Source organism: Ovis aries, chromosome 2 (genome assembly GCF_016772045.2).
Source record: "Ovis aries strain OAR_USU_Benz2616 breed Rambouillet chromosome 2, ARS-UI_Ramb_v3.0, whole genome shotgun sequence".
In the NCBI taxonomy this organism is placed as follows: domain Eukaryota; kingdom Metazoa; phylum Chordata; class Mammalia; order Artiodactyla; family Bovidae; genus Ovis; species Ovis aries.
The window spans coordinates 130615182-130634461 of NC_056055.1; the positions used below are offsets into that span (position 1 = coordinate 130615182).

Consider the following 19280-nt stretch of genomic DNA (forward strand, 5'->3'; position numbering starts at 1 on the left):
AGAGAGGAAAGTCACAGGCTATATGTCAAAACTTTCCTTGAATATTTAAACAAGTGTTGCATCTTAACCATTCTGTTACGGACATTTGAGTAGCATGCATTTCCAATAAAATAAATATCTAGAGTCCATAAACAATAAATTATTTTAAAATAAGGATCAATATTTGTCTAACTATACTGTAATATAAGTCTATCGTTTATGACTTTACCACAGATAGAAAATTAAGAAATTTAAATATATCTGTAACAGTCATCACTGAGGTCATTTCAGACCATCTTAAGTATTATTACCTCACACAGAGAAAACATTAACAAGTTAATTTTAACCCTGATATTTGGATCTTAAGTTTTCTTGTTCTATTAATCTTTTAAGATTTTTTCAAGGTTTCTTATATAAATATAAGATATCTTGAAATGTTGTGATTCTCCTGTGATTGTTTTGTGTGTGTTTTTATTTTAAAAAGATTTTTCTTTTGCTTTTAATTCTTGGAAATTAGTATATTACTAATGAATGAGATTCTTTATGAGAATGAGATTCTTTATGATCCTTGCTTGGGAACTAAAAGTTAAAAACCTCAAGGAATAATACAGCTACTTTTACTTGTACACACTGTTGTCTGTCCTTTGAAGCTATAAATTGACTGTTTTGTCATTTGCTCCTCAGATGGATCCTGTGCAAAAAGCAGTCATTAACCACACATTTGGAGTGTCCATTCCCCCAAAGAAGAAACAAGTTATTTCTTGTAATGTCTGTCAGCTTCGCTTTAACTCGGATGTGAGTATCACCTTTCCATTGCTCTCTGTAGTCTGTCAGCTTGGAGTCTGATTGTTCTGAACATGTACATCTCTTCATATTACATATTCTCTAGAAGCGCATTTATTGTGGGCTGTTGGTGGCCCATTTATTTCAGTGTGCTAGATTTTAAAGGGCTTCAGATTCAGCATTAGCAACTTGAACCACAGAGTGGCTAATATCAAAAATCAAGGATTTCTCTGTGTAATCAGTCTCATCTGTATCATTTTATGCTTAATTCTACTGTTATATTTACTTTTCAGAAATACTTGAATAGCAGAAAATATTTTTTAAAGTTTAAAATGCAATGAAAATATGAAAAAATGCAATGAATGTTGAAGAAAACCATTGTTATTATTCTTGATAGCAAGTATCACATTTAAGTGTGTGTGCCAAATCATATTAAACACCTGAAGAATAATTTATTGCACAGTTTATATTTTCCCAGAAGATAGAAATACAGGGAAGGCTTTGTAAATTATCTTATCTGGCAAGCATAACCATCCTGTTTAAAAAAAATGATAATAAGAAAAGGATACACATTAATATTTTTTGAAAGTCAATTTTAGAATATAGAAAGAAGATAACAATATCATTAAATAATATTAGAATGTTTATAATATTCAATTATCAAGTAAAGCCAATGACCAATGCAAATCTGAATCTGGCAGCTGTATATTTGGTATTTCCCAAGATATTTTACCATCAACGTCATTTTGCAAAGAGTATGCTATAAGATTCATGAGTTTCAGAAATACTAAAATAGTAAATACCTTTCTTTGTGTATACCAGTAAATGATATTTTCATAATTCTATTTAGGAAACATAATGAAAATTATAGTCATTGGAAAAGAGAAGATATGCTTATCATGACTTATAAAAGTATATTTAATGCAATTTCAACCAAAAATCCAATGAATTTTTTTGGTACCTGATAAAATCTTTTTCCAATTCCATATTCAAGAATTAAAATGTTCCCAAATAAATTGAGAGATATATAGTACCAATTCACTAGAAATCTTGGTATTGTTAAGATGTCATTTCTTCCCCAATTGATCCATACATCTAACACAACTTCGATAAAAATCCTAGAAAGCTTTTATCATAGAAAATACCAAGACATTTCTTAAATGTAATAGAAAAGGCCTATGATAGTCAAAATGTTTTTCAGGAAAGAACAAAGTTTGAGTACTTATACTTTTTTATTTTAATACTTACTATAAAATCTATAGTAATCAAGACCATATTATTGGTGAAAGAGTAGTAGACACATTGATCAGTAGAACAAAATAGACCCACACCTGTACAGTCAGTTGATCTTCAACAAAGTTGCAGATAGTTCAATGGAGAAAGGTCAGTCTTTGCAACAAATAGTGCAACTGGATATCTACATGTAAATTTTTTAAAAAGAACTTTGTGTGCTATTTCCCACAAAATACAAAAATTAATTCAAATAGATCATATGCATAACTATAAACTTGAAACTATAAAACTTCTAGAAAAAAACATAAGAGAAAATTTATGTGACCTTCTTTGTCTAAAAAAATATGAAATAAAAAATGTGAATTATAAAAGTGCTCATTATTGGACTTCATCAAAATTAAAAATGTCTCCTCTTCAAATGACACTATTAAACTGTTAAGAAATTGAAAAGAAAAACTACAGACTAAGAGACAATATTTATAAGACACATGCCTTGTATGCAGAATATTTAAATAACTTACAATTCAATAATAAATAATAAATGGGCAAAAGACTTAAATAAGCACTTTACCAACAGTTCTCAACATCATTAGCTGGTAGGGAAGCAAACTACAGTCAGATACCACTATATCTATTAAAATGATAAAAATTAAACCAATTGATATTACCAAATGCAAAAATGAGGACCAACTGGAACTCTCATTAACTGTTGTTGGAAATAAAAGTAGTACAGATCCTTTAGAAAACAGTTTGATGGCTATTTATAAGAATTTTTATAAAGTGGTAGATTCATTTCTCATACAGCCCATCAATCCCACTTTGAGGTATTTATTTATCTAAGAGAAATGAAAACATTTGCCATATTTACATTACTTTATAGGAGCTTTATTCATAATTGCCCAAAACTGAAATTAATCCTAATGTCTAACAACTGATGATGAAATAAACTGAAATATAGCCCTACAATGGACTCAGCGGTAAAGGAAGTGATATACCAATGCCTCTCACAATATGGATGAATTTCAAAGGCAGTGTGCTAAATTAAATAAGTTGCACACAAAAGCTATACACTGTATGGTTACACTTATGTAACTTTTGCAGAAGACAAAACTGTGGGGACAGAAATCAGACCCATAGTTAACAGGGACTGAATTTGGAGTTGAGAAGTTCATCACCAAGGGGCATGAGAGAACTTTTTTGGGTGATGGAAATACTCTAAATCTTCATTGCTGTGGTAGTTACACAACTGTTTTGTTTTGTTTTTTCCTTCAAAACTCATAGAACTCAATACCTAAAAAGAATTTTACTGTATGTAAAGTATACCTCAGTAAACCTGACTAGGAAAACAAAATCAATGTGATAGGAATCATGAAATATTTTGTAAATTGAAGACTAATTATAGAAACATACCTACCTAATATAAAACTACAATATTGCTACTAGATTTAAGGTATAATAGTTAAAGGATTTTTTTAAAGAAAAGATGGAATAATAAATACCAAAAATAGATCCAAGTATATTTAACATTTTTGCCCAGTTATTATCCAAATTTATATAGCCATGTAGGGAAATTAACATCTTTGTAACTTTATGAATATAAAATGAAAATGTTCACTACCTAACTGGCCACTGACAAAACGAATGCACAGGTGAAGACATGCTCCATATTTAATTCTAGCATTCCCACTGCAGTGATGCCAGATGTTGAAGCATCTCATAATACAAAGCAAAGAGATTGCAAAGTAAAATTACAAAAATCTTGCAAAAGATGCAGACTTTCATGAAGTCATGATTATCATGTTGGAGACCTGTTTAACACAAGTCACTGACAAATGAGGATCTGCCTGTTAGAAGTATTAATTTAACAAGAGAAAAATTAAAAGGTTGATGATAGGCTGCTCAAAGTAAAATGTTTTAGCTATCAAGTGAATAATAAAAACTTTTGCAATTATGAATCCCTTGAATTAAAAAAAAAGAAAACATTTATTTACATGGTCCAAAAAGAAAATTAATTTTAAAAGAATCGTTGAAGAATATTGTTTCATCCTATTCCCATCCTCCTACTCTCCATGCCTTTCTCTCTCTGTCTATCATAACTACATTACTATTTCTTGCCTATCTTTCCTGGGTTTGTTTACACAGATATAACCAAGTATGAATATATGCTCAATCTCCTTCCTTTTCTACATACAAGGTAGTATACTATTTATGCTTTACTTTTACCTTGCATTTCTTTAACATACCAATATATCCTAGAGAATTTTCCCTACCAGAACCTAGCAAGCCCCCTCACTTTTTTCATAGGTGTGATAGACAAAGATGTCCACATCCTAGTCTCTGGACTCTTTTACTATATTACCTTGTAAGGCAAAGGGAAATTAAGGTAGTCATTGGAATTAAGAGCACTAATCAGTGACCTGAAAATAACTGTCCTGGATTATCCCACAGGCCCAAAGGCCCTTAAAGGTAAAAGAGGGAGGCAAAATGAAAGGTTAGAGTGACAGGATATAAGAACAAATTGAGTGGCCATTGTTTGTTTGAAGGTGAAAAAAGGGACCACATGCCAAGGAATATGGAAAGTTTCTAGAAGTGATAAGTCAAGGAAATTGACTTAGAGCCCTCAAAAGAGAATGCAGTCCTGCTGACACCTAGGTTTCAGCCCAATGAAACCCATGTTGGACTTCCAACCTCTGGAACTGTAAGATAATAAATATGTGTTGTTTAAGTCACTGAGTTTGTGGTAATTTGCTACAACAGCAATAGAATACTGATACAGTAGTCTATGTGTACATGTCCCATGGTTTCTTTAACTAGTCCCTTATTGGTGGACACTTAGGTTTTTTCTTATCTTTGGAGTTAACATCGATTTTCATAACCAATAAATGACAGATCTTCAAAAGAGACATGGGTTTCATCCCTGGGTCAGGAAGATACCCTGAAGAAGAAAATGGCAACACAGTCCAGTTTTCTTGCCTGGAGAATCTCATGGACAGGGGAGCCTGGCAGACTACAGTCCATGGGGACACAAAGAGTTGGACATGACTGAAGCAATTTAGCATAGCATGCTAGTACATAAATTTGGGTCTCTTGCCTATGGATCCACAACTCTCCCATTATCTTCTGTTGCCTTAAAAATTAACTCATTTTCTTAGCACTTACTGTGCTCCTATTTTATTTTATGCCAAGCACTATACATACTAGGGGCTTCCCTGGTAGCTCAGCTGGTAAAGAATCTGGCTGTGATTCAGGAGACCCCAGTTTGACTCCTGGGTTGGGAAGATCCCCTGGATAAGGGATAGGCTACCCAATCCAATATTCTTGGGCTTCCCTGGTGAATCAGATGGTAAAGAATTGCCTGCAATGCAGGAGACCTGGGTTCGATCCCTGGGTTGGGAAGAATCCCTGGAGGAGGATATGGCTATCCACTCCAGTATTCTTACCTGGAGAATCCCCATGGACAGAGGAGCCTGGTGGGCTACAGTGAGTGGGGTTGCAAAGTGCTTACACTATGCTATGTGTGACTAAGCACAGCATAGCATACATACTAGACTCCAGAATCCAACAGCAACTGTTACTAGTAAACAGGGTGCATGAAAGCTTTCAAGGATTACCCTTATTGGATCCTCTCAGAACATATTCTGAGTTTTCAGCTCTATATGTTCATTATTCTATACATAGAAATGCTGCACAGTGTAAAACATGGAATTAAGGGTCCTTGAATGTGATTTAACCCCTAATTTTGAACTTTGATAAACCATTTCACCACTGTGGGCCTCAGTTTCCTCCTCTGTAACATAGCCTAAAATGGACTACACGGTCTTTGAGAAGATCATTCCATTAAAAATCATTTCATGGTATTTCTTTAGAAGGATGAGATTTAAACACTTCCATCTTACAGGTGGAATAGCTAAGACCTAGAAAGAATGACTATGCATTTTATTTGTTATTTGTATCATGGGTTGAGTGAGGGGAGGTATGTCAGTCTTCTTGCTACAGCCTAGAATTGCTCTGGGAGCAGATGCGTCTTTAACATGAGCTTCATTCAGTGTCAGTAATTTTCTTTGAATTTACTAACAGAGACATGGACAGATGTACCCATGAGCACGTGACCACTGGCTTTCTTGTCATTGCTAAAGCTCTGTTGATAATGGAGAAAGAAAGTAAATTTCTGAGTCATGCTTAGACTCTGGGCAGGAAAGCCACAAAGTTTGGATGGCAAATTCACAAGTGTGACATATACATGTTCTCAGTGTTTAGTAATGGTGCTATAATCTGCATAACTGAGCTCTGAAACTGAGCGTTCTTTATTTGCGGGAGAGTTTATTATTTTATAATTACCCTATTTACATGTTAATGTAAGAATTAAGAAGATGCTCATCTTTATTTTCTTTAATAACATTTTTAAATCAGCCTAAGACTGAATTGGCTTTCCTCTTCAGTGTAGAAAATATGTTTATTGAAAAATCTGGAAGGCAGATTTGCACAGTTAAACAGACTGCATTCTGCCATTCTCCATTACCCATATAAACTGTACCAGGGCAGACTTCAGGCATAAAAATTCAATGTGACCTAGTTTAAGTGTCCAGTAACCCCCTTTGTTCAGCTTTTATCATCTCAATAGAACTCCACTGTTGGAAAGCAAAATGCTACAGCTTTATTTACACAATACAGCATTATGCAAATGAACAAGCATTAATCACAAACATTTCCCAAGTGAACCTTTGCAAATTGACACCATTAACTTTGCCAAGGGGCAGGCGTTGCAGTCCAGGAATAATATGTCTTTCCAACTGAGTCCTAGACATTTGCTCAAATGTGTACATCACCCATATCCCTATTTCTTCTTGACCACCCTTTTTCCTGAATAACATGGTTTAGGCTAAGCACTGAATGAAATTGTCCTGAGCTTGAATGCCCCCTTCTTCTCCAGTGAACAAGTACACTGCAACTCTAGGGTGGCTATAATTTGATAAGCTTAAATCTGAATCATTCCTATTAGCTGGGAAATATGTTTCTAGAGTTAAGCCTTGCCAGGGAAATAGGTCTTCCATATGTTCCATAGTCAGTTTTTAAAAAGACTCTCAAAATTATTGGACTTTCAGTTTTCATACGAAAAGCAAGAAACTAGCACTTTTAACAAAAGCTTTTAAAATATTTTTGAGGCCAACATTTCTTTTCTTGGCTAGGTTGAAAGCTGGCAGATCCCAAATAATTTCTAATTTTCATATTAATTTTAACTTCTTAGAGAATAGTAGCAGAAGGATAAAGAAAACTGACCCTTAAAGAGATTTTTACATAAAATCAGGGCAACTTAATACTCTTGAATGCTTAAAAATAGAGATGATCTTCTTTTATTGTTGTTATCTCAGAGCAGAGTTAATCATAAATACCCTAAACATATGACTGAGCCCTTTATACTTCATGGGCAAATCGAAATGAGAGCATAATGATCTTTTTAATCAAGTTTTATATACTCTAATTCAGGAACTGACCCTGAAATTTTGGTACTCAGCGTTAATATCACAATTGATTAAGCATGAGATGCAGGGTCCCTAACTGCTAACCCCACTGATTTGGAGCTAACTCATTTGACTTTTTTAATTTACAGCATTACTTTTTGAATAGAATTATAAATAAAATCATCTGTGATTCATTTTTATACAAATTTTACCTTGTGGCTCCTCTAAGGTTTTACTTTCGTTGTGTTGTTTCTGTCTTCGTTTTGGGTTTTGATTATCTAGTATCTCCTCGCTCTCATTTTAGCCCACTGTTCTTTTCCCTTGCTATGTTCTATTTCCTCATGTCTTAAGTGATGAGGAGATAGATGACCTCATGCCATTTCATTGATTTACATTAGACTGATATGGTACAAATGGACAGAAAATTAAGGATTTGCTCAGAAGTTAAAATGGCAAAGTGACCAACTGTTTGTGTGAACGTTTCTGTAAGTGACCTAACTCTCTTATTCTTTACTATAAATATCTCTGCGATTTTAGGAAGTGCAATCATCCAACAGTCACCCTCAGTTCATGTGTAATTGATACATCTGCAATGCTTCTTTGCTCTGCATTTTGCATCTTTGTCAATTTAGCAGTTTTCATTTGGACAAGGTTATTTAAATATGCTCTCCTGGGCCTTTCTGCCTGTATCTCTTTTTGTAATTTTAATCTTATGCCCACTTCCTGATTTCTTTCGCAGTTTATGTAATACAGTACAAATTCTCTGTCTTGTATAAACAAACTGCCCCCATCCACCATCTGCCACTCAAGAGGCTTTAGTGTATTTTTTTGCTGGAGGCCCTGGCATTCCCTGTCATCCAGCAGGGATCTCAGCAGTCATGAGATTAGGGAGAAAGCAACAATTTCGGGTCCCACATAAACGCCCTTTCCATGTGCTCTTGGCTGACCCTCCATCTCCTTTGGCCCCCAGGCCTTACTGCATCTCTCCACCAGCTGCCAGGAGGCAGCAAGTCCCTACAGCAGCTGTGGTTCCTTCCCTGGGAGGTCAGAGCAGCAGGGAAATAGGAACCCCTTACACACCTTCTTGGAAGACCTTCCTTGAAGCAAAAGCGGAATGAGCAGCCAGCCGCAAGGGCACCTGCTTAAATTTTCTGAAGGATCAAGCTTTTTGTTTGAAAAATGCTCTCCTAGGGAACTTGCATTTCGCTCTTGGCTGCCTAGCTCTGGTTTTAACTCTAGAAATTCTGTGCGCAGTCATTCATGTTTGTCTTTCCCCGTCAGAACATGTTCTCTTCACATCATGTTCCTCCTTCCTGTGTTCTCTCTTCTATCCCTTTCTCCCTCTCCTCTAGCTCTTCTCTGGCACAAAGGTACAACAAATGCACTATTCTTTCCTTCTCTCCTGGACATAATGTATTTATTAAGCTTTTTCAAGTTTAATAACTGGATTCATTGCTTTAAATTCTGAGGCACTTTTCACTTGGAAAGCCCCTAAAATGTACTTTTTAATTTATTTTTTAATTGAAGGATAATTGCTTTACAGAATTGTGTTGGTTTCTGCCTAGAAGATAGTTTTGTTTACAGTATGTTGAACATAGTAAGGCAGAGGAACCAGAGATCGAATTGCCAACATCTGCTGGATCATCGAAAAAGCAAAAGAGTTCCAGAAAAACATCTATTTCTCCTTCATTGACTATGCCAAAGCCTTTGACTGTGTGGATCACAAGAAACTGTGGAAAATTCTTCAAGAGATGGGAATACCAGACCACCTGACTTGCCTCTTGAGAAACTTATATGCAGGTCAGGAAGCAACAGTTAGAACTGGACATGGAACCACAGACTGGTTTCAAATAGGAAAAGGAGTACGTCAAGGCTGTATATTGTGACCCTGCTTATTTAACTTCTATGCAGAGTACATCATGAGAAACGCTGGGCTAGAAAAAGCACAAGCTGGAATCAAGATTGCCAGGAGAAATATCAATAACCTCAGATATGCAGATGACACCACCCTTATGGCAGAAAGTGAAGAGGAACTAAAAAACCTCTTGATGAAAGTGAAAGTGGAGAGTGAAAAATTTGGCTTAAAGCTCAACATTCAGAAAATGAAGATCATGGCATCCGGTCCCATGACTTCATGGGAAATAGATGGGGAAACAGTGGAAACAGTGTCAGACTTTATTTTTTGGGCTCCAAAATCACTGCAGATGGTGACTGCAGCCATGAAATTAAAAGACGTTTACTCCTTGGAAGAAAAGTTATGACCCAACCTAGATAGCATATTGAAGAGCAGAGACATTACTTTGCCAACAAAGGTCCATCTAGTCAAGGCTATGGTTTTTCCAGTAGTCATGTATGGCTGTAAGTTGGACTGTGAAGAAAGCTGAGCACTGAAGAATTGATGCTTTTGAACTGTGGTGCTGGAGAAGACTCTTGAGAGTCCCTTGGACTGCAAGGAGATCAGCCCTGGGATTTCTTTGGAGGGAATGATGCTGAAGTTGAAACTCCAGTACTTTGGCCACCTCATGCGAAGAGTTGATTCATTGGAAAAGACTCTGATGCTGGGAGGGATTGGGGGCAGGAGGAAAAGGGGACGACAGAGGATGAGATGGCTGGATGGCATCACGGACTCAATGGACATGAGTCTGAGTGAACTCTGGGAGTTGGTGATGGACAGGGAGGCCTGGCGTGCTGCGATTCATGGGGTCACAAAGATTCAGACACGACTGAGCGACTGAACTGAACTGAACTGAACACAGTATTTAAATTCCAACCAGTCTAGTGTTTAAAACAATTTTTCCTGTATTTCCTGAACTTTCAGGCCCTTTGATAACTGATATGTCAAGGAAAACCTTAAACAGTCATTTTCTAATATCTGGCCCTCTTCATCATCACTGGACTTCCCTAATAGCTCAGACAGTAAAGAATCCGCCTACAGTGCAGGAGACCTGGGTTCAGTCCCTGGGTTGGAAAGATCCCCTGGAGAAAGGAATGACTACCCACTCCAGTATTCTTGCCTGGAGAATTTCATAGACAGATTAGCCTGGCAGGCTACAGTCCATGAGGTCACAGAGTCAGACACAACTGAGCAACTAACACACACATCACTACCATCAGATATGTCCAACAAATATCTACATATGTTAGGTCCACAGATCAACTTAACTCTTCCCCCCTCTCATCCATACGTATACAGTCACTGCCTGTTCCCCATGCAGACCTACTCCATTTCTCTTGAAGCCCTTGAGATGGACAACAGCTTCTTTAGTCTATTAATTTATACTATATTTATATAGTCACATATAAACTGAGTATACACAATTATGTATAAGTATATATGTATAACTTGTGTTTTTTTAAGAATTGATGCTGATAAAATGTGAGCAGCAGAGTTTTAAGAATACTGGAACTTAGCCTGCTAAGTTTCACCTATGCTAATAGTGGCCTTCCATTCAGAAATTAAATAAGCCATGGAAGTTGGTCCTCATAAAAAGTGAGTTTATGATAAAGGGATTTGGAGAAAGTCACACTCAAACTAAACTCTGCAGTTGGTCATTAAATAAGGAAATGATAATCTCATTGCTGAGTTGGAAAGTGAAAGCTAGTTGCAAAGTTTATATCTGCTGCTAAACAGTACAAATTATTAGATAAATGATAATTTTATAAGTTTGAAAAACCAAGTGATTCTGTCAAGAAGGAAGGTACTGACGATGCAAAGAATCGATAGCATCAAATGGAAGTCTAGAAAATGATAGCCTGCTTTTGTCAAACATTTTACATTTTTCCCATAAATAAGACTATTTATATTGATTCTAAGGTGCGGAGGGTAGTGAAGCAGATAGTAGGTAATTAAAAGCATAAATCTCAGGAGCTTGGGAAGGTAATTCTCGCTTTGCAGGCAGAGCTGCCAAAATGATGAACATTTTTTGCTTCAACATGACAGAAATATAGTGTGGTTACAGGGAGAAGGAACATAGTGAACTAAAAGTTTGCTTCAATAGCTGCTGCTTAAGAAAGCTCTTTAAGAAATTTAGTCAGCCTTTTGAAGGCATATAGTAGTTACTTATTTTTTTTTAATTGCCTTAAATTAGCACTGTAACATTACCAAAATGTTATAGCCTTTCTCAGAACTACCTTATTATAAATAGGCATTTGATCATTTAGAACTTATTTTAAATTCATCACTGAAAATAAAAGGAAGATCAGGATAAAGAGAATCTTTTATTTTTTTTTCTGGTTCTTTTTTTATTATAAATTTATTTATTTTAATTGGAGGCTGATTACTTTATAATATTATATTGGTTTTGCCATACATCAACATGAATCCACCACAGGTAGACACGTGTTCCCCATCCTGAACCCCACTCCCTCCTCCCTCCCCATACCATCCCTCTAGGTCATCCCAGTGCACCAGCCCCAAGCATCCTGTATCCTGCATCGAACCTGGACTGGTGATTCGTTTCACATATGATATTATACATGTTTCAATGCCATTCTCCCAAATCATCCCACCCTCACCTTCTCCCACAGAGTTCAAAAGACTATCAAAAGACTATCCATCTGTGTCTCTTTTGCTGTCTTACATACAGGGTTATCGTTACCATCTTTCTAAATTCCATATATATGCATTAGTATACTGTATTGGTGTTTTTCTTTCTGGCTTACTTCACTCTGTATGATAGGCTCCAGTTTCATCCACCTCATTAGAACTGATTCAAATGTATTCTTTTTAATGGCTGAGTAATACTCCATTAAGTGAGCATTATGACTTATAAAGACTCATCAAAACATATATTTAACTAATAGGAAATTATATAACAAATAATCATTTGGGGTGCTCTAAGAACACATAGGTGCCTTGTATGACCTGTTACTTTAGAGATTTGTTGTGTTTAATAATATTCAAAGTTCCAATGACCTACTTAATGTGATGTGAAGAACAGAAAATATGAAAGTTTGGACAAGGAAAGCACCAAAACTCACTGTCCCATATGAGAATAAGTTTTCAACAGAAAAACATTAAGCTTCTGTTGCTTAATTCCTTCAAGCTTTGGTGGTTTTGTTGTTCAGTCTCTCAGTGGTGTCCAACTCTTTGCAACCCCATGGACTGCAACATGCCAGCCTTCCCTGTCCTTCACCATCTCCTGGAGATTGCTCAACCTTAAGTCCATTGAGTCAGTGATGCCATGCAACCATCTCATCCTCTGTCACCCCCTTATCCTGCCTTTAGTCATTCCCAGAATCAGGGTCTTTTCCCATGAGTCGGCTCTTCACATCAGATGCACCAAAGTATAGCTTCAGTTTCAGCATTATACCTTCCAGTGAAAAATCAGGATTGATTTCCTTTAGGATTGACTGGTTTAATCTCATGCTGTCCAAGGGACCCTCATGAGTCTTCTCCAGCATCAAAGCTCAAAATCTTCAATTCTTCAGCACTCAGCCTTTTTCATGGTCCAACTCTCACATCCATACATGACTACTGGAAAAACCACAGTTTTGAGTGTACGGACCTTTGCCAGAAAAGTATATCTCAATTTTTTGAATACTGTCTAGGTTTGTCATAGTTTTTCTTCCAGGGAGCAAGCATCTTTTAATTTCATGGCTACAGTCACCATCTGCAGTGATTTTGGAGCCCAAGAAAGTAAAGTCTGTCACTGTTTCCATCATTTCCCCGTCTATTTGCCATGAAGTGATGGGACCAGAGTCATGATCTTAATTTTCTGAATGTTGAATTTTAAGCCAGCTTTTTCACTCCCCTCTTTCACTTTCATCAAGAGCCTGTTTAGTTCTTCTTCACTTTCTGCCATAAGGGTGGTGTCATCTGCATATCTGAGGTTATTGATATTTCTCCTGACAATCTTGATTCCAGCTTGTGCTTCATCCAGCCTGGCATTTTGCATGATGTATTTTGTATATAAGTTAAATAAGCAGAGTGACAATATACAGCCTTGACGTACTCCTTTCCCAATTTGGAACCAGTTCATTATTCCATGTCTGGTTCTAACTGTTGCTTCTTGACCAGCATATGGGTTTCTCAGGAGGCAGGTAAAGTGGTCTGGTAGTCACATCTCTTTAAGAATTTTCCACAGTTTGTTGTGATCCACACAGTCAAAGGCTTTAACGTAGTCAATGAAGCAGAAGTTTTTCTGGAATTCTTTTTCTTTCTCTATGATCCAATGGATGTTGGCAATTTGATCTCTGGTTCCTCTGCCTTTTCTAAATCCAGTTTGAGCATCTGCAAGTTCTCAGTTCACATACTACTGAAGCCTAGCTTAGAGAATTTTGAGCATTACTTTGCTAGCATGTGAACTGAGTACAATTGTGCAGTAGTTTCCACATTATTTAGCATTGCCCTTCTCTGGGATTGGAATGAAAACTGATCTCTTCCAATCCTGTGGCCATTGCTGAGTTTTCCAAATTTTCTGGCATATTAAGTGCAGCACTTTCACAGCATTATCTTTTAGGATTTGAAATAGCTCAACTGGAATTCCATCACCTCCAAACATCCACTAGCTTTGTTCATAGTGATGCTTCCTAAGGCCCACTTGACTTCGCATTCTGGATGTCTGTCTCTAGGTGAGTGATCACACCATCATAGTTATCTGGGTCATTCAGATCTTTTTTATATAGTTCTTCTGTGTATTCTTGCCACCTCTTCTTAATAACCCTGCTTCTGTTAGGTCTATACCATTTCTATCCTTTATTATGCCTGTCTTTGCATGAAATGTTCCCTTGGTATCTCTGATTTTATTGAAGAGATCTCTTGTCTTTCCCATTCTATTGTTTCCTCTATTTCTTTGCATTGATCACTTAGGAAGGCTTTCTTAGCTCGTTGCTATTCTTTGGAAATATGCGTTCAGAAGGGTATATCTTTCCTTTTCTCCTCTGCCTTTCGCTTCTGTTCTTAGCCCTCCTCAGATAACTATTTTGCCTTTCTGCATTTTTTTGAGGGGGGGGGATGGTTTTGATCACCACCTCCTGTACAATATTACAAACCTGTTATAGTTCTTCAGTCACTCTATCAGATCTATTCCCTTGAATCTATTTATTACTTCTACTGTATAATTTTAAGGGATTTGATTCAGGTTATACCTGAATGGCCTAGTTGTTTTCCCTACTTTCTTCAGTTTAAGTCTGAACTTTGCAATAAGTTCGCGGTCTAAGCCACAGTCAGCTCCTGGTCTTGTTTTTGCTGACTATGTGGAGTTTCTCCATCTTTGGCTGCAAAGAATATAATCAGTCTGATTTCGGTATTGACCATCTGGTGATGTCCATGTGTAGAGTCTTCTCTTGTGTTGTTGGAAGAGGGTATTTACTATGACTAGTGTGTTCTCTTGGCAAAACTCTGTGAGCCTTTGCCCTGCTTCATTTTGTACTCAAGGCCAGACTTTCCTGGACTCCAGGTATCTCTTGATTTCCTACTTTTGCATTTCAGTCCCCTATGGTGAAAACGACATCTTTTTTTGGCATTAGTTCTAGAAGACCCTGTAGGTCTTCATAGAACTGTTCAACTTCACCTTCTTTGGCATTAGTGGTTAGGGCGTAGACTTGTATTACTGTGATACTGAATGGCTTGCCTTGGAAACGAACAGAGATCATTCTGTCATTTTAGAAATTGCACCCAGTGCTGCATTTTGGACTCTTTTGTTGACTTTGAGGGCTACTCCATTTTTTCTAAGGGATTCATTAAATGTTGCTTTGCTGATCAAACATTAATAACACCTTTTAAAAAAATATTATGGGTCTTCTTTTCTCCCTGTGTAAAATTCCTGTGTTAATAACTATTTTGACAAAAGTAAAAGATTTCTGAAACAATTTCCAAAGCATTTTATTGCTGACTTTTGTCATCTTCCCACTTTGGGGTTGGGGAAGACTTTGAAGGCTTGTTTATTTTTCTCTTTTTTTGGGGTACAGATTTCTTTAGTTAAGATTGGGTGTGGAATCCTTAACAATAAGATAATGTTTCACTCAATTTTTATTGTTTAGATTCTTAAGCTAAAAAATATATGCAGCATACAATTGAAAATCAGATAGAATTTCTTGGCTGAATACCTGTAGGATTCCTGAGTGATTAGTTCCTGGCTTAAAGTTTATATTCAGGTGTTATTTAGTATGTGTTTGATTTCCCATAGCTTATTGTTTGTATGCTTGAGTAGGCAATTGGCTATAATTTTCACAGTCTTTACAACAAGGAAAAAAGCATTACTTATGTAAGACAGAAGCAGAAAAGCTGGATACAACAAGAAGTAATCTTGCCTACTCTATTGCTTTCAAGCAAGTGGATAAATTAATACAGTTCAAAGCATTGTGCAAAAGGGATAACTTTTAACTACGTTTACTTCTCAAGCAACTTTTTAAATAGAGTGAGAACATTTGCCCTGGAGGCTAGAGAATTTTAGATATGATGAAAGTGAAAGTCACTTAGTTGTGTCCGACACTTTGCGACCCCATGGACTATACGGTCCATGGAATTCTCCAGGCCAGACTACTGGAGTGGGTAGCCTTTCCCTTCTCCAGGGGATCTTCCCAACCACGGATCAAACCCAGGTCTTCCACATCACAGACGGATTCTTTACCAGCTGAGCCACAAAGGAAGCCCTTTAGATATGATAGGTCAGCATTAAGATAATTTTTTGAAGGGTGATGGGGTGGGGTAGGCAGGAGTGCCTGACCAGCTATAAGGAGCTTTATGAGGCATGGCTAGTCCCTGGGGAGAAGATAGCATATGAACAAGTATTGCTCTAGCCAATGTCTAAGATTTCAAGCTAGGAACTTTTGTTGAAAAAATAGTATTGCTGCTCAATTTAGTTCTTCAAGGAGAGTAAAGAAGCTGTCAAATTAGCCAGAGACAGAAGAGGGTCAAAATAGTTCATGCCTAGAAAGGAACATTCAAGAAATATAATACAGGTTCCCTACCCTCATAGACCTGATTAGCTAGGGAAACAAAACAAATATGCTTAGAAACCTTGTTGAACTGTGTGGTGTTAACTGCTGTAAGGTGATATTAATATAAATTTAGGAAAGCAGACAGCACATAGGCTAGAGTATCATGAGCAGAAAGCTAGCATTTGACAGATGCCTCTTCTTCCACCAGGCTCTATATAGATTCTTTCCACATATATTATTTCTGTATTTGTACCGAGTGAGGTTCAAAGAGGAAATGAAACTGTGAAAGGCTTGAGAGATGGTTAGCATTTGAAAAGGAGAGAATTGAAGAATTATTAAGTACTAGAGCTGAAACAGATAGGGCTTCTTGAGGATGTGGTCTATGGGTAGGCTGCAGGGGGTCCACGAACTGTGTAATATTATGCACAATTTTGTCTGTCTGTGTATCTGAAACTGTAGTCACTTAGAAAGATGTTGAAGTGATTGAATCTTCCATTTCCTGAGAGAAATGTACCACAGCTTCCTTTGGCAACATGTTCTAGCATTTAATCATTTTTAGTATTTCATCTTACCTAAATCTTTATTTAAAAAAAAGAAAGAGAAAAGGAACCTTGGTCTTTTTTCCCCCTCACTTTAGTTCTGTCTTCTAGGGCACATGGGAAACAAATGTGGTATTCACTACTCAGAAAGTAGATCTCATGAACAAGAACTCCCAAGAATTCTTCATTCTGTTTAGGTTCTGATTTGGGGGGACTGAGAATATGATTCAGCTTTTATTAATGTGTATTTCCTTCAGGTATAATCTATTTCAGCTCTTATCAGTGGCATACCTAATATTTCTGACACCAAGAGCAGATCATTTTTAATATCTCATCTATATGACAAAGTCATTTTCAGAAATAATTGTGAAATTACATAAATAGTAAGAAAACCCAGGAAAGAAACTCAGAGACTTTTTATTAAAGTTTCAGTATATTACTATACCACTAATATAACAGTATAAAAAGGGAAGAAAAGTAAAGGATTGATCCTTTTTAAGTATATTCATGTGTTTTTAAATGGGAGAAACATAAGCCTATATATCATTCTATCACAGAAATGATCATAACATTACAGTAACAAGTAAATTTTAAGAAAATCAAAATTATATAAAAAGTACAATTTGTGTACCCACTGACTTGTACCACTGATGTTTTCTTCTTCATTCCTTAGTTTTAAAGCACAGAAGAACCTAAAAAGAAGCATAAATTTTTATTTCAAAGATATTAGCAAAAGTCAGTAAAATCCATCACATATAAGCAAAACTTTTTATTTACTAAACAAAAATAATACATGTCATAGTTAGCACTGTCTCATCCTTAAAGTTCAAACACAAATAAAAATTCTAATCAGTCATGGAAAATGAGAGAATTGAAGAATTTCAAGTTCTGTTTTCTTTGTCTTTAGTAATCACTGTGCTATCATTGTTTATTTCAAACCAGTTATTGAAATGCTAAAATATGAGTGGCACAGAGCTTGCAAACTTGATTCTTAAGCATTAGGAATTTACTTTCAAAATGAGTAAGTATAGCAGAGCCATTGTGAATTGGGTGTTTGATAACATAACTACAAGTTCTGTATATTAACTCCATGCAGTTAATTAAAAGACAAGTAAAAATATATGCTACTTTTAAGTTTACATACATATTACTATAATTCAGCTATAATCACAACAATTGTTTAAAACAGACCAACACTTTTTTTTTTTCAGGGTATAGTATTTTATTACTGTTTAGAATTACCACCTGTAATGATAATAAAAAGCTGACCTGTTTTCAGTTAGTTTTATTACTGTTTTCAAATTATCTACAAACAGTTCAACTCCTTATTTCCTGTGCTGAAGTGGGCATCTCCTCTCTCCCCTCCAGTATACCATGTATGCCTGTGTGCTAAGTTGCTTCAGTCATGTCTGACTTTTTGCACCCTAGGGACCATAGCCACCAGGCTCCTCTGTCCATGGGATTCTCCAGGCGAGAATATGGAGAGGGTTGCCATGCCCAACCCAGGGATCAAACCAGTGTCTTTTATGTCTCCTGCATTGGCAGGCAGATTCTTTACCACTAGCGCCACCTGGGAAGTACAGACTCTAGTTAAACTTAGCATGGAGATAAAGTTGTGCTGATTTATACTTGTAATCTCCAAATAGTTTCCTTTTTTATCTTTAACAGTGCCCACTGCATATTCTCTGAAATGTAGCTTTCATTATCTCTGACCTGTGAACTTGAAGTGACCTGGTTTTTGCTCTGGAAAGAAATAACATTCTATATTATTTGAGAGACACCTATGGAATCCTTTTTTTGTGTGATGATTTATTTGTTCCTGTCATGAATTTTTGGCTTTTTCTTATACCATTTAAGAGGAATGGGAAAGAATAGATTTATTAAAGGGGACTTAGGTTATTCATTAGTTTTGTAAATTGAATCATGTAAGCCAAAAAAATACCCTATATGCACTTTTAAACTAAAAATACCAACAATCTCTTTTAAAGATCTAATTTATACATTTACACAGATGGTCATAGAAAGGGGTATTCACAAACATCTGTAAATGTTGGTGAAATGATGGATGTCTCTATTTGTAAAATGTCAAAAAGAATTACGGAATGTGCAGATATAGATTAAAAAATACAAAATTTGAATAACTGAAAGGCATTCTCTTCAAGCTAGTTTTCTGACATTGAATAATTGTTTTTTGCATGAATTTCCATTTTTATAAATGCAGTAAATTCTTATTAATTTGGACAACACTAATTAGGGATTTGTGATAATTCAGGTATGGGTTAAATTGTACTTTTGTTTGGCCCAAATTTGTTCTTCAAAGGTAATGCAAATGAGTATTACAAAGAAGGATGAAGCATAGAGATTTAGAATACCAACAGAACCAATTCTTTTGTGATTATGTAAG

General features: G+C 36.1%; 1 protein-coding gene across 7 annotated transcripts in view; it reads left to right on the forward strand.

Moving 5' to 3' along the window:
• The window catches only part of ZNF385B (zinc finger protein 385B), a 482159-nt gene that overhangs the window by 407326 nt on the left and 55553 nt on the right, over positions 1-19280 (forward strand). For all 7 annotated transcript variants that reach the window (XM_027964789.3, XM_015093333.4, XM_060409681.1 and 4 more), the window contains one exon: positions 664-774. In XM_027964789.3, the coding sequence (XP_027820590.1) occupies positions 664-774 (111 nt within the window). The remainder of the gene's footprint in view (positions 1-663; positions 775-19280) is intronic.